This window comes from Pinus tabuliformis, chromosome 4_2 (assembly GCF_031772625.1).
Source record: "Pinus tabuliformis cultivar Carrire ecotype Pingquan chromosome 4_2, CPIR1, whole genome shotgun sequence".
Classification (NCBI taxonomy): domain Eukaryota; kingdom Viridiplantae; phylum Streptophyta; class Pinopsida; order Pinales; family Pinaceae; genus Pinus; species Pinus tabuliformis.
Genome location: NC_142304.1, coordinates 1,138,787,304 through 1,138,801,678, shown reverse-complemented (window position 1 = coordinate 1,138,801,678; position 14,375 = coordinate 1,138,787,304). Strand labels below are relative to the sequence as shown.

Here is a 14,375-nt window from a genome sequence, read left to right as displayed (position 1 = left end):
TGTGTGTGGAGGTCTGGTGTCTCTACCTCTTTGAGGAAAGGTGGTTCTGGGGAGATGTTGGTGCTCTAGTCTTAGGAATTGCATCTAACATGTCTCTAGTTCGGGTGAAAGTGTCCGGTAGAGATATGGGCTTATAAACCCTCACCCATCCACGCAAGGGTTCTAACAACCCTCAATGAATATCATGATCAAGCTCACCTCTGAGATGTCAAAAATCATCACAACCAATCTCTAGAATTCTGCCATATACGCCTCAACACTACCTATTTGTCTCAAGTTGGCTAACTCCCGAAAGTGTAACTTTGGGTCCTTTCTGTCAAACCTCTCAATAAGTCTTCTCAAGAACTCTGTGTAGGAAGTGATGGTGACATGTCCCAGTATAACCAACTAGTGGTACCACCACTCTTGCGCATCCCCATCCAGGTTCAAGGTGGAAAACTTGATCACATTTGTCTCTCGCATGGGGTTCAATTGGAGGTAAGTGTCCAGTTTCTGCATCCATGCCCTCATCAAACTCCTAGCCGACCCATCAAAATTTCGAAGTGTGATCTTCCCTGGCAACTTTTGTGCATCCTAGTTCTAGTTCTATTGGCCCCCTCTATATGGTGATGTAGCTCCTGATCTATGCTTCTCCTTCAAATGGAAAAACTCCCCAAACGATAGAGCCCTCCTAATCCTGGGGTCCAATGCATCATAGTCATCTATCCCATCTGCAAAATATCTCATAAAATTTGCAAAGATATCCATCTCTCCCTCCCTTTCAGGTTCGTCCAAAAAATGAGGCATGATAGGACAGCTAGACTAGCCATACGCATGGGTGTTGTTCTACTAGGTTGTGTGTGCATGTGCGTGGCTTCCTTCTCGTGTCCGGGAACCACCTTCTCCATTATTGGATTTGACCTTGTTGGTTCTGCAATTGCATTCCCACCAAGATGTCCATCATGGCCAAGTTCTATCTTACCAACTCCTTTAGACCCTGTTCTTGACCACCCTGTCTAGGTTATTCATTGTTCTCCTCTTTCTCCATGTATTCTTAGTCCCAAACTTTATGATCTCTAATGTGCTCAAGCTTAGTGTCCAAACAAGGGTTAGAATTCTCCCCTCTACCTCGACCTCTTTTGCCTCGACCTCTACCTCTGTGAAATACTACTCCAATGGATCAAGGCAACATCATCTACTCCTGTGCCCATAACTAGCCAAGAACATGCTCTAATACCATGGTAATATTCCAACTAGGAAAATAACAGTGAGTATCAGGACGCGAACTAAGTTATAATAATTAAAATTGTAACCACACATGCAAAATTAGTACACCAGAGAAATAGGGCGAAAGCGCTGAGCCATTTTATTAATATTGGAAGTTGAGTACATCAAATGATAGGAAAGATAGAACTCGGTCTTGCTACTGAAAGCTATGCAAAACCCAAGTGGAGATATGATGACCCAAGTGTTGGAGATGGCTCCCACAAAAACTGCGCACTACCGATAAAATTGTGCAACTATTGCTGAAATAGAACTAAGGTTTCTACCCTCAAGACTACTCGGAAAATTCTGTGAAAATGACTTTGACCTCCTCTCACCAAACCTACAAAAACCCAAAAAGGGTTTGGACTATTTGCCGCTGACCCGGAAGCCCCCCAAAAAGTGTGAATTTCCCTTCACTGATTGGTTGTACGCACTTCAGGAATTGCTTCGCTGATTGTGCCCAAAATTCCCATTGAGATACCTCATAAATATTCTACAAGAATCCCCTTTGGAAATGCCTTATTCGTCCAGCTCCTTACTCCAATCTCCTCTCCCTTCAACCCTCGCGCAGTCACAGTGCAATGGCCTATGTGCACTGCTAGGATGGAATAAATTCAGCCTAGAAGACTACCTCAATCTCAACCCTGCAAAATGCCATCAAACTCTAGCGTCAATAAGGGAAAATTTCTCTACAAAGATCTGAATCCTCCAAGCCACTGTCGCTACTACATATGATGCTCCATGAATTCCTTCTGCGCTGAAGAATTGCGCAGAGCTGCAAAGAAGTTCAAGGGAAGCCCTAAATTGGACTCCTAAATTACCTCACTAGGGAGACACTCGAAGTTCTCCAAAATGAGGGTGGAATTTTCGCTTGGAATTCCTGTGCTAAACAACGCTTCTCTTCTTGTGCTCAACGTGTCCGAGAGAGTTCGATTCCAAAGATAAGATAGACAAAAGATGCCAAATGAGAGCCTCTTAGTCTTATTTATAATTGTTGGTCCTCTCCCTTGGTGGACCCCATTCTCCACTAGCTCGCACCTCCTTTTTCTCTCTCCTCCTCCACAAGTGCAAATTTCCTTAGGGAGTTTGAATTGCCTCCTTGTGCCCCCCACATTCCACTAAGGCTAAGATTTTTCCCTTTTTCTCTTAAGTCCCAAAGTAAAAAATGCCTCCAAGCTAAAATTGTCAAAATTGTGCTATCCCTAACTGATTTAGGAAATTGGGGATATCACATATGGTGTTCAATAATAACCTTTTGAGGAGGTTAGTTGCTAAGAGTTGTGCACCAAGTGTCTCACCAAATATTTCCGATGCATGTGTTATGCTTTTTGTGGAGAATTTGAAGGGATCTCAAGACTATAGAAGTTACTCTTAACAGTTTCTTGCATTCTTTGGTATGGATTCATATAAAATATGGTCATTTTATTTTAGTTCGTCCCTGCTAAGTGATTATCTGCTTTGTCATATGCAAAAAGCCTCCTGGTTTTTGTTTTGTGTAGTTTTTTTATTTTGAAGACATATGAGAAGCAAGATATCATGTGGAATATTCCTTGAAGAGAGTAGGAAGAAGCCAAAAGAAATGCAAAGCATGCAAAGGTAGGAACCAAACGTTTACAAGAGATAAAATATGAAATCTAATTGTCCTAATAATTACAGAGTCCTTTTTAGAAGTTGGTTGTATAAACACATTCTATAAAAGGATATATTGCTTTGTCTGATAAAGTTTTGAATCCTTGGAGTTATAGAGGTGGGATTGGATATGGTCGCCATCAATCCCCATATTATGGTCAAACATTGAAAAATCACCATATTGATTACATTATTAATGCATAAATCCTCTTGAACCATATGCTATTTTGAATAATTATTCTGAAGATCTATCAGGTTGTTGGGTTGAGACACTATTTTTGTTTTGCAGAATGATCTCATTCGTGTTTTCGTTTTTGCTTTCGTTCTTGTTCTCATGACCGCTCAGTTTCTCCAAGGATGTGCTTTTCAATGTAGAGTTTAATTAATAGAAGTTAGTGGTTCCTGTGTTGCATTTGGTATAGCATTTACCAAAGTCATAGAGATAAATTTACTATGGATTTATCTTTGTGCTTAAGAAATTATTTCCGATGGTTTGTTATTGTTTTGCTAGTCATGCAGGTCATATGCTCCACATGAGAGGACGTTACAATGGTTCTTGTTCCTACTTGTCTATATCTAGGTCTCCCAATCCAAGGCAATCTTCAAGATCCCAATCATATTCAAGAAGTAAGCCTCCATCTTATAGTAGGTCCTACTCTCAGTGATTAGATAAGGATGGAAGATATGCCACTTCCTCTTGGAGATATCAAGAGTGATCAAGGTAATATGCTTTTGGTGTTGTGTCATCTGATATTCAAATGAATCACTTGTGTTTCTTGTGTTAATGCTGATATTGAAAATTATATTGAATTTCTAGATCGTTCAATTCTTGTGAGCGTTGAAGATCCAGTTAATTGATAAGTATTCAAAATGAGATCATGTCAATAAGTGGATAGTCGGGGTACGGTTGTCCATTCCAATCAAAGGGCTGAAGGTGTTAAAACTGTTACTTTTGGATTTCTATTTGGGACAGGAAGGGATCCTAGACGAAGTGATGGCTTGGGTGCTTGCTCTTACACCTTTGCATTATTTCACATGTTTTTTGTGAAATCTCAAGTATAACTTCATTTCTTCACAAATGTTGGTTGGTTTACAAAGTAACACAAATGTATGCTCATATCAATAAATGAAATGGTTTGAAGGCTCCTTAGATTGCAGATGATGTTTATGAAATCATCATGAAGGTTTGGGTTGTATTCTTGTATATTATACTTTCAACAACCTCAATATTAAGTTGAATTTGCACGTTTCAAACGGAAGTTTATTGTTATTGGTTTTGTAGAAGTAACTAACTATGCATTAAATTAGTTGACCTAAATGCAGAAATGTGCATGTATTTGTGAATATTGGCTGACTATGCTTTGTAAAACTTTCTTATTGATGTTCAGAATGCAGCTCATTTGGATAGTGAAATGATCTATGATAGGGATTTTGACTACAACTACTTTATTTTTAAGACATTGGAGGAGATCATATCTTTTAAAAGAGAAAGGAGATTTTATCGAGAGGCCTCAACATAAGATAATAAGGGTTGTTGTAGGGATCCATAAGAATGACATTGATTTAGCTATCAAAACTTACCATTTAATGTCACAACATTGGTTCACCCATGCTTCTCATACACTTTTTAATGCCGAGACACGAAGGCCATGGGTTGTAACTTGCTTTGACAATGAAAATAATTTTATCAGTCCACAAAAAGTAGTCTTCGATATGCAAAATTGAACTAGAGTGGATTTTATTATTTTCAACTTTTAGGGTCATGTGTGATCATGGTAAGCCCCTAACATGCAACATGCATTTGCAGCAAAGTTAAATTCCTACTGTTACTCCAGAATCATCTAATTTTTTCTCCCTTTACTTGGCTGTGCAATAGTCGCTTCCTTCTTTGTATGAAAGAAGATAGCATTGAGAGGATATACGAAACTCTGAAGGAATGTGTTGCACTGCAATAAGCAAATGAGGACTTGGTCTTTCAGTGCATACCATTTGTGCAACCAGTAGTCATATCCAAGGAACAAATGGCACATCGAACAATGTTTGAGTTTCTAGACTTCAGAAAGAACAATGGGAAGTATCAATCTCCCTTCTCTCATTTTCCTTATCTCATATTGATGTGTTAGTTGATCTAGCAGTCATATTGCTTTTGTAAAATGTTATGAACATAGGTTGGCTCTATGGTTTATTTGGTGGTTTTTTCCATTGCTTCATATGGGGTTGTTTTAAATAGAAAATTGTTTTTGCCTCCTTTATATATACATTGGAAAATTTTGATTTATAGTGGTGTATTTTATAAGAAAAGAACAGAGTACGTACTCTATTTTTTGTGCTTTGGGTGCTAGACCTCTTTATGCATACATTGGAAAATTTGATTTATAGTGGTGTATTTTATAAGAAAAGAACAGAGTACGTCCTCTATTTTTTGTGCTTTGGGAGCTAGACCTCTTTATGAAAAGGGTCCAGGAGAATCCTACATGGACATTATTTTGTCCCAATGAAGCTCTTGGGCTTGCTGATTGCTAGGATGAAGAAACTGTAAATGAAATATGAGCTAATCCGATGCTTTTTATAACTACTTTTGAGGCTCTTTTATTTCTTTATCGGTTTTGGAACTCTTTATTCTTAACTCTGGGTGCTCTTTATTCTATGGCTAGGGTTCACAACAAACAAGGAGGCAGCCAGCCTTTTTTGCCTTACCCTAAGCAATGTTGTACTTTCAACCATGATTTTGAAGGACCCATTTCTTCGTCCAATGCTTTTTATAACTACTTTTGAGGCTCTTTTGATTCTTATCACTCTCCAATCTTTCACTCTCAGTGCTCTTTATTCTATGGCTAGGGTTCATTCATAAAAGAAGATAGCATTCATAGGGTATATGATACTATAAAGGAATGTGCTGCAATAAGCAAATCAGTTGGAGAACTTGGGGTTTCAGCACATAACATTTGTGCAATCCGTAGTTATATTCGAGGAACAAATGGCACATCAAATAGTAGTGGCAATGTTGAGGGTATTCAATGATATTGCTGGTTATGTTGATCAAGGCGGAGGAAAGAGAGTGTGAGTGCTCATTAAAAACTTGTTTTCGTATTCAAAAACTAATTTCAGTCAATATATGAAAGAAAAGAGTAATGGGGCTATTTTGCCTTATGTGGGTGCATTTGCCATGTACTTAGAGCCATGTCATGCAGATGTTTTTGAGTTTCTGGAGTTGACAAAGAACTAGGGGAAGGAATCAGTCTACATTATCTCATATTGATGTGCTGGTTGATCTAAACTATAGCAGTCATATTGCTTTTGTGAAATGTTATGTACATAGGTTGGCTCCGTGGTTTATTTGGTGTTTTTTTTTCATTGCTTCATATGAGGTTGTTTTAAATAGCAAATTGTTTTTTCCTCTTTTTTACATACATTGGCAAAAATTCATTTATAGTTTCCTATTATATAGGAAAAGAACAGAAGTATGAGCAAGAGGTGTGCATTGTTTTTGTATATCTATTGTATCTTTTTACAGTTGAGCAAGTGATTATAACATTTTTTTTCTTTTCAAATTCAGGGTAAAGCAAAAAAAGGTTGTACAGTTACAGAAGCTTTGGTAACTTAGATAGAAACAAGCAATCCATACATGCTCTTCAAGATACACAATTTATGGGTCAATAGTTTCATGTGTAACATGAACTTTTCCTCCCAAAAGTGCATGGAAAGATTGTCTCTGGCAATTAGAAGACTCCTCATGTCCCCTTGAAAGCCAAATGTGGAGTTCATGTCACCTTGAAAGCCAAAGGTGGAGTTCTTAGTGTCGGGTTTTGTAATTTATAAGTTAATTGATAAGTTCCCTAGTGATACAGAGAAGTAGCATTTTTAAAAAGCAGATCTTGGTTTTAAGGGCATGCAGATTCCCCTGGATTCTGACTTTTAGCTGAAACTCAATGTCAATCTTTTCTATGAAGGCTTTTACAGAAATAAATAGACAAGACCTTAACACATCCACGTTATGCAAGTTAGAAGTGAAACTGACTAGCCACCTTTGAGTACCTTTGCACTTATATTTATGAGGCTCAAACAATTCCCAATTCCACTCATTCACAAACAACTCCCAATTCCACTCATTGGCAGGGACTTGTTGCTTCGCAACCATCCAATGTTGATTAAACCTTATATTCTAACAAATTTAAACTTTAGAATATATATCATCTTAACAAATTGAATTACATAATTAAAAGCAGGAATGTAAACAATGATCATTAATTATCATAACGTAAAACATTAACTACTATAAAAACATTTTAACTCAATTTTTTTCCAGTTTTTTAACTCGCAATTTTTTTCCAGTTTTATAAGTTAAATAGATTCATGCAAAACTCAAATAAACCCAAATTCTTTAATCAAATCAACCAAAAAATTGAACATAAAAAACTATGTACTGCGGATCATAATGAGATGAATCACACCACTTTATGCGTTAATCAAGAATCTGCCCAGCATTTCCTTTAAGAAGGTTCAACATTATACATGATTCTGTTGAAAAAATCCGTTTGGTTGCACTAAGGGCCATTTCAGACTTATATATTAGTTAAACTTAAATTAAAATAGCCGTCAGTCAAAACCTGTCATTTCATCTGTTAGTGAGTTATGTTAGTTCCAATAGGTTTGCCAAAGTTTAACCGAGTTTTCCCAAATACTAAAGAAGGTTAAGACCTACTTTAAATAAAACAACGAAACTTATTTTAGCTAATGTTGACAGAAAGTAGCTTACTGGACATTGGAGTTAGTTGAAACTTGAAACTACTAACCATTCAAAATTTAGCTAATGATTTGCTTTATAATTTTTAGTGAGCCTACTAATTCAATCTCTATGTGAAGACCTTCAATCTATTAAAATTGAAGAGACTGGTCTATGCAAAGCGGCCTTAACACCAGAAAGTAAAGTAACTCTGTCATCAGAAAGAATAGAAACTTGTCAGAACTATTCAATGTAATTTTCTTGGAAACATAGGTAAGCAAAGTAGCCCTAGCATCAGAGAGGAAACATGGGTAAGCAAAGTAGCCCAAGCATTAGAGAAAACAGAACCTAACTGGAACTATTTCATGTAATTTTCTTGGAAATATAGGTCTGTGCTATGTTACAACAAATGGTGTTGTGTCCTACTTTATCTAAGGAACAGAAACGGAACAGAAATGATACGGAAATGTTGTTTCTTGGGGATCTCTCTGCACAGGATCGGCATTTGATAAAAAAAAAAACCATATTTTATTAAAAAATAACTGAGCATTAAGAAATGAATGTAGTATGATTTATAACACCAAAACCTAGAAAATTAGATATGGTAGATTATTTTTCAGTCTTGTATGGATTTGAATTCACTAAATTATCTATTACATTGATAATTCACAGTGTGCAAGAAGAACTACTCATCCCAAAACACTCTGGTCCCCATTTTTAGTTACGCTGTTGTTTCCCATTTCTGTAAACATGGAGTCTGTGTGAAGCAGCCCTTACATCAAAAAGATTCTTTAAAAGAAATGAAGAATGCCTTTGGCACTGTTGGCGCGTCAAGCTTCGAATCCAAATGAAAGCTACTGAACCCAAAGAGGAAACCTTAGGTATAAGCCCGCTAACCATATAATTTAAGAGATAAATGTACAGGAAAATTGGCAATGGGCATTGGTTAGCTAATGCAGGGACGTAGTGTCATGTTTTTCGTATTAGATGTACGCGAATATTGCTACTATTGCTCCACCAATGTAACATAAATACAACATGATTTTTCGAAAAGAATAAAACCAAGCGTCTATCTCATTAGCATTTAACCAAAATGCAACTCCTAGGGATATGTTTTTTCAGCTATAATGGGAATGAAACAAGAAATGGTATATTGTCACCAATAACATAGATTCATCGTTTAACACGTATCTATTAAGCACCTAAAGCCTGTTAGACTATAAGTCTCAGGCAATCACAAAGTCCCCGATCATATTGTTATGAGTTGTGATTTTTATCTTGTTAAGTTATTGTCATGATCCACTAATGTGTTCTCAGTTAACTCTATATGTAGATTGAGAAAGTCAAATTAATGTATTATAAATTCATATATGGGAATCAATACAAATCAATAACAGCTTGAGATCTTTTCTACTACTTGCTTATCTTGTCTCGCTCATGCCTAATTCTTAGCAGAGCCCTGGGATCAGAAACCACACATGTAAATTTTCCTATGCTTAATAGATCTTCCTGGTTATATGGATATATCTAAGTGTGCAGACCGGTCTATATATAATTCTCTTTATGTTTGGTCTTTCTTTACAGAGTGTGTCTATATATCAGCTTTTTATGTTTAGTCTTTTTAAACAGAGTCTACACACATTAGTATCAAAAATATCGCCCAAGCTGTAGAGCTTCTCTCCGTTCAAAGTGTTAATGGCAAACCAATGAGAAATAGAGATAATGTTAATAGAAATGCGGAATCGGAAAATGGGACAGAAAATGAGAATAAATCAAGAAATGTGGCTACATGGTGGTTCAATACCCCAATGTACTCTCAAGATCCAGAGGGGAAGGCAGAAGGGAATGGGAACACAAACGAGGATCATGGTGAGGTTTTCGCCTGCAAACACCATTTCAATTGCATAGTACTGACAAAATTGAAGAGCAAATAGAAAAAATACTAAGTTTCATCACGAAATATTTTTTAATTCTTTCTATTTCCTAGAACCCAACAGGTTTTCAAGGGTAAGAGCACTACCAATTAATCTTTGCCACTTAAAACCCTAATAACCCTTCAATCAATCAAACATTGTAAAGAGAAGAGATCACTGTAGCCTGATCCTCCTTACTCTCCCCTTTCTTCCTCCCATAAACATCAATACTCAGATCCTGCTTAATATTATCCTCGTCCTTGACCTCATAAACGACCCCCAAAATCCTCTTTTCCTCTAGGCTGAAATTGAAGTCCTTCTTCACAACCCCAATGGGGGCGAGCTGTAACAGATTCTCCTGGGCGTAAGTCTTCTTCCACGTCCTGGACGCCGCCTTTGCTCGATAATCGAAGTTCTGTGCGAACACCCCACCCCTCAACTCCTCTGGCAGCAGCTCCACGTCTTGCTTCAGGACCTCACCGAGGGTCGAACCCACTATGCATTTGTACGACGTCGCGGCCCCATTATACATGGATTCCACGCTGGCGGATGGAATCGGCTCGATGATGAAGTAATTGACAAGTTTTCCGTTCAATTCCTGGAAGCAGTGGGCAAGCCCGATGGCCACGAAGTCGGATTCGGCCCATTCGGGGTTTTCCCCGACCAGACCGGCCTTTACAACAAAATTCTTAGCCTGGCGCCAAGATTGCCTGTGAGAGGAGAATTTTCTGGAAAATCCATTGCCGTGCAATGGATTTGTGAGGAGAAATGGCGGAGAGCGGCTATTTCTCGGCGATGCGATAGAATTGGTAAATATTGCCGACGAGATTTCCAGGCACAGCGATTGCATTTTTGAAGATGTGGGCTTCTATGGCTGAGAATGGATAAGGACTGTGGGGTTGGCGGAGGCTTTATGGGTCTTTATCGCCTGGATTTGAGTGAGATACTCCAACACGATGGGCAAACATTATCGGGAAGCCTATCCACACTGATACTTACTCGACATTATCTGTAAAACCATCCACCCCTTGTGCATTGAAGTTCGAGGGATGTGGAGAACCCCTCACCTTAATGCTCCTAAAGCTCGCTAAAATTATGGACTCTTACTAAATTTTGTTAGAAATTTTGAAGTAACAGCTTGTGGGCAAATCTATCTTACTAAAATGTATTTGAATGTTCACTACATTTTTTAAGTTAATTTTAACTGAATTTAACCAAGATTTTTAAAAATTTAATTTTAAGTTATTTAATTTATAGAATTTAAGTGTCTCAAAGATTTATGAATTTGGGGCATTGAATTTATTTAGAAATAAATAAATAAAGAAAATTATTTTAACATCCACGAGGCTAAAGATAATCTATGGGATAACTTGTTTCTTCATCTCGTTGATGTATTTGGCCATTTTTCTATGAAGCCTCACAATAAATGCTCCCAACTTCTTGACAAACCCCTTGCTAAATAAATTATCCCAAGAGCTAGGTGCTAGAATATCTTCATAACTTTTCATGTTGTCTTTAAAGACCTGACTTTCTAAAGTGAAATGTTTTTTTGTTTCCACTTTTCCAGAAGAACAAAAAATACATATTTTTTCCTCACACACTTTTTTTGGTCTTTTCTAGCGCCCTATTTCACAACGAAGTTGATGAGAATTAGCCCTTAACTGCGTAATAAGAATTTTGGCTCTCCAATAAATATTGGCCTCTGTGTACACTTTTTGTTGATGATTATGAGTGAGATTAAACACTTCAATATAGTATTTTTTTCTTTCTCCCTAGCTCCTTATCCCAAGTACACTTGTGGAACTTATCCATAACAAAAGTGTTTATCTATTTACTGTTTATGGGACACGTGTTCAAGCAAATACTCTATTTATTAAACCATTTGTTATTTTGCTACATCCAAGTCTTTTTTCTTTAGCACAATATGTCATTAAAGACAACCTTAGGGCATCTTCCCTCTTCCATTTGCTCATTTTTTTTAAATACCTTATAACTCACACCATAGCAATTGCTTCAATAAGAGCAACCCCTGTATCACTTAACAAGATAGCATAAGGAACTACACTTTTAATTTTGAATTTGTTTGTAATCAAACGATTCTGAATTTTCTCAATTTGTTTCCACTGCATGTCGGATGTATTGTTGGTCCACAGTTCACAACCATAGAGAATTGTTGGAATCATTAGAAGCCCAAAAATAGTTTGTCTGGTTTTCTAGTCACATAACTCTGCGTCTCTACACCTATTTTGAAAAGCATAAAATGCTTTCTAACCCCCCAAAGTTCTTTTCTTTCTACAGCCATCCCAGCTTAGATTTTTGTTGAAGTCAATTCTGAGGTATTTGTAATTCACAACTTCTTCTAGAATGTTGCTTTTAAAGTAGAACTTATGTTGGTTATGTTTTCTTTTTTTAGAGAAAACCAATACTTTCGTTTTGCTAATAATGACTTGCGTCGCCACCCTTCTACAAAAATGCTCAAGGGATAGCAAGTGCTTTTGCAAATCAAGAGTAGATTTACCAATTAGAATAAGATCATATGCATACAAAAGAAGCCTTATAACAAACTTGGCCAAATAGATACGATCACCTCCTTGCAAATTTAACCACTCCTCAAGCTTGTTGATATATAAAAGAAAAAGGGTAGGAGACAATGGGCAACCTTGTTTGACCTCGATATCGCTTTTAAAACTTTCAAAAATGTTTGCTGAAGTTCTAATTTTGACTTTCACCCCTTCATACAGCCTATGCACAGCTGCTCTCAAATGTTTAGGAACCCCAAGTTTTTCCATTTTGTGCCAAAGCTTATCCCTAGGAACCGTGTCAAACACTTTTATGAAATCAACAGAACAACAAAAGACTTATTCCTTTTTCTCCCAAACTTTTTCAATGATGCACCTTAAAGTTATACAATGATCAACTGTGGAAGATTTAGGTCTAAAACCCGTTTGCCCTTTAGCAGGCTTATCTCTTTCTTTTGCTTAATTGTTGATTTTATTTTCTAGCATGCTTCCAAATAACTTTGCAAGCAAAGGGTATATCATTATGGTCTTATAATTTGAGGGATTATTGATGTCACTACTCTTGAAAAGAGGTATTTCCAAACTAGTTGTCTAATTTGTGGGGAACCTGTGTTGCATGATGCATTCAAAAATGTATCTTAAATAGCAAAAAAATCGCATTCTTGCTAGAAATTGTATTATTGGATTCAGGTAAAAAAACGGTATTTCGTTTATAAGTTAAACTACACCTTAAAAAATATTAAAATATAATAAAAATAATAAATAGCTTCAATTTAATTTATTATAATATAATTTTGTTTTTATTAATAAAATTATAATAAAACAAAATCATTATATATCTATATATATATATATATATATATATATATATATATATATATATATATATACTATTAAAAGAAATTTAAATGATCATATTCTATATTTGTAACAATAATATTTTGAACCCTGGATGCGGGTGTTAGATGAGCAATTAATGCAGATTTGCCGTCGGACAAGCAGGTGGTTGAACCACATGGTAACCTGCGCTTTCCCCTGTGGGAATTTAAGGTAGGTCATTGCTCCTCAGCCGACACCATCAACCCGTTGTGAGAATCGAGACATTCCCTGCAAATATAGAAATATGGAGCAAAGCCCCCTGCAATTCTCCAATCAGCCTTTGATTTGCTCTTGCCACCCCACTGTAGCAGGTTCAAGCCTTTACACTGCTACGGGTAGACGTTGCAAACTCCTCTGTTGCTCGACCTGGGCAATGGTCATCACTTCTCTCAATCCATTCATTGCACCCTGCAAATTGAGGTATCGGCCCCTTTCTCTGGCTCGAACTTGACTCACCCTGTTCCTCTCAATTTCCTCTCCGTTGTTCTCGCCCCGCTTCCTGCCCCTATGACTCAACGCTCGTTGCAGCTTCCTACCCAGAGAAACATGCATCGATGTCATCGCATGCAATGCAGGTGAGGTGGTAGTCGTGGCGGTGCCATTCACCCCCTGTCTTCGCCTCCATCTATCTCGACTTCCCCTTCTGCCTCCCCACCCCCCAGCCCTTCCTCTTCCCGCTTCCTTGGCAGATATCCGAATACTCACAGCGGCCGAGGTTGAGCTGGCACCCATGAGGTTCGGCGTTTTAGTGGAGCCGCCCAGCACACCAATTCCACTGCTTCTTCCTAGGAGGCTCAATTCTGGTTTCTCTGCTCCATGGACAGATCGATAATCATTGCTACCATCTCGATGGACTTTAGGGAGGTAATTGGCTCGTGCGTAGATCCAGAGCTCAGCCCTGAGATGAACCAGGTCCCTCCATCGCTCGTCAACATTCAGGGGGAGCCGAGCTCCAGCCACCCGCCGAAATACTCCGGGAGGCAACGCCACCTGCAAAGACAAAGGAATACAGGTGGAAGACCGTGAGCCACAGGACATTACAGATGGCAGGCAGTCAGTGGAAACTGGTTCAGAAGAATATGGCTGGTGTCCGATCGTGGAAGAGAAGCCACCATCCTAAGACACCTTGCAACTGCATGCCACAGGTCACGTGTCCAGGTCGGGTTCTGAGTTCTGTTTTTTTCATTTTATAGTGTCCAGCTCGGGTTCTAAGTTCTGTTTTTGTCGTTTTACAGTGGTTAATTTTGAATTTTACGGTGGTCAATATTGGCAGTCTTTTTTGAATTTTACAGTCATTTCACAGTGTCAATTTTGGTAGAAAGTTTTGAGTTTTGGAAATGTAGCCCCTGCATGGGTAGAATGAACCTATTTTTATCTCGTTCTCGCACTGGTTTCCCCATCTAGGGAAATCTCGATGTCAAGACTTGATGTTTAAAATGGTCATATGGCTGACCTAGACCCATAGAG

The 14,375-nt window shown here is 37.8% G+C and overlaps 1 protein-coding gene across 1 annotated transcript; it reads right to left on the bottom strand.

Annotated features, from left to right (window-relative positions):
- Positions 1 to 9,336: 9,336 nt before the first annotated feature.
- Positions 9,337 to 10,536, bottom strand: LOC149173685 (uncharacterized). The gene has a single exon (XM_089424696.1). It carries the CDS (start codon positions 10,358 to 10,360, stop codon positions 9,662 to 9,664), a length of 699 nt encoding a protein of 232 aa, XP_089280822.1. The 5' UTR covers positions 10,361 to 10,536; the 3' UTR covers positions 9,337 to 9,661.
- Positions 10,537 to 14,375: the final 3,839 nt, after the last annotated feature.

Bases quoted from the DNA above. Each gene is read 5' to 3' on its own strand.
- LOC149173685 (XM_089424696.1), bottom strand. From the start codon at position 10,360: ATGCAATCGCTGTGCCTGGAAATCTCGTCGGCAATATTTACCAATTCT.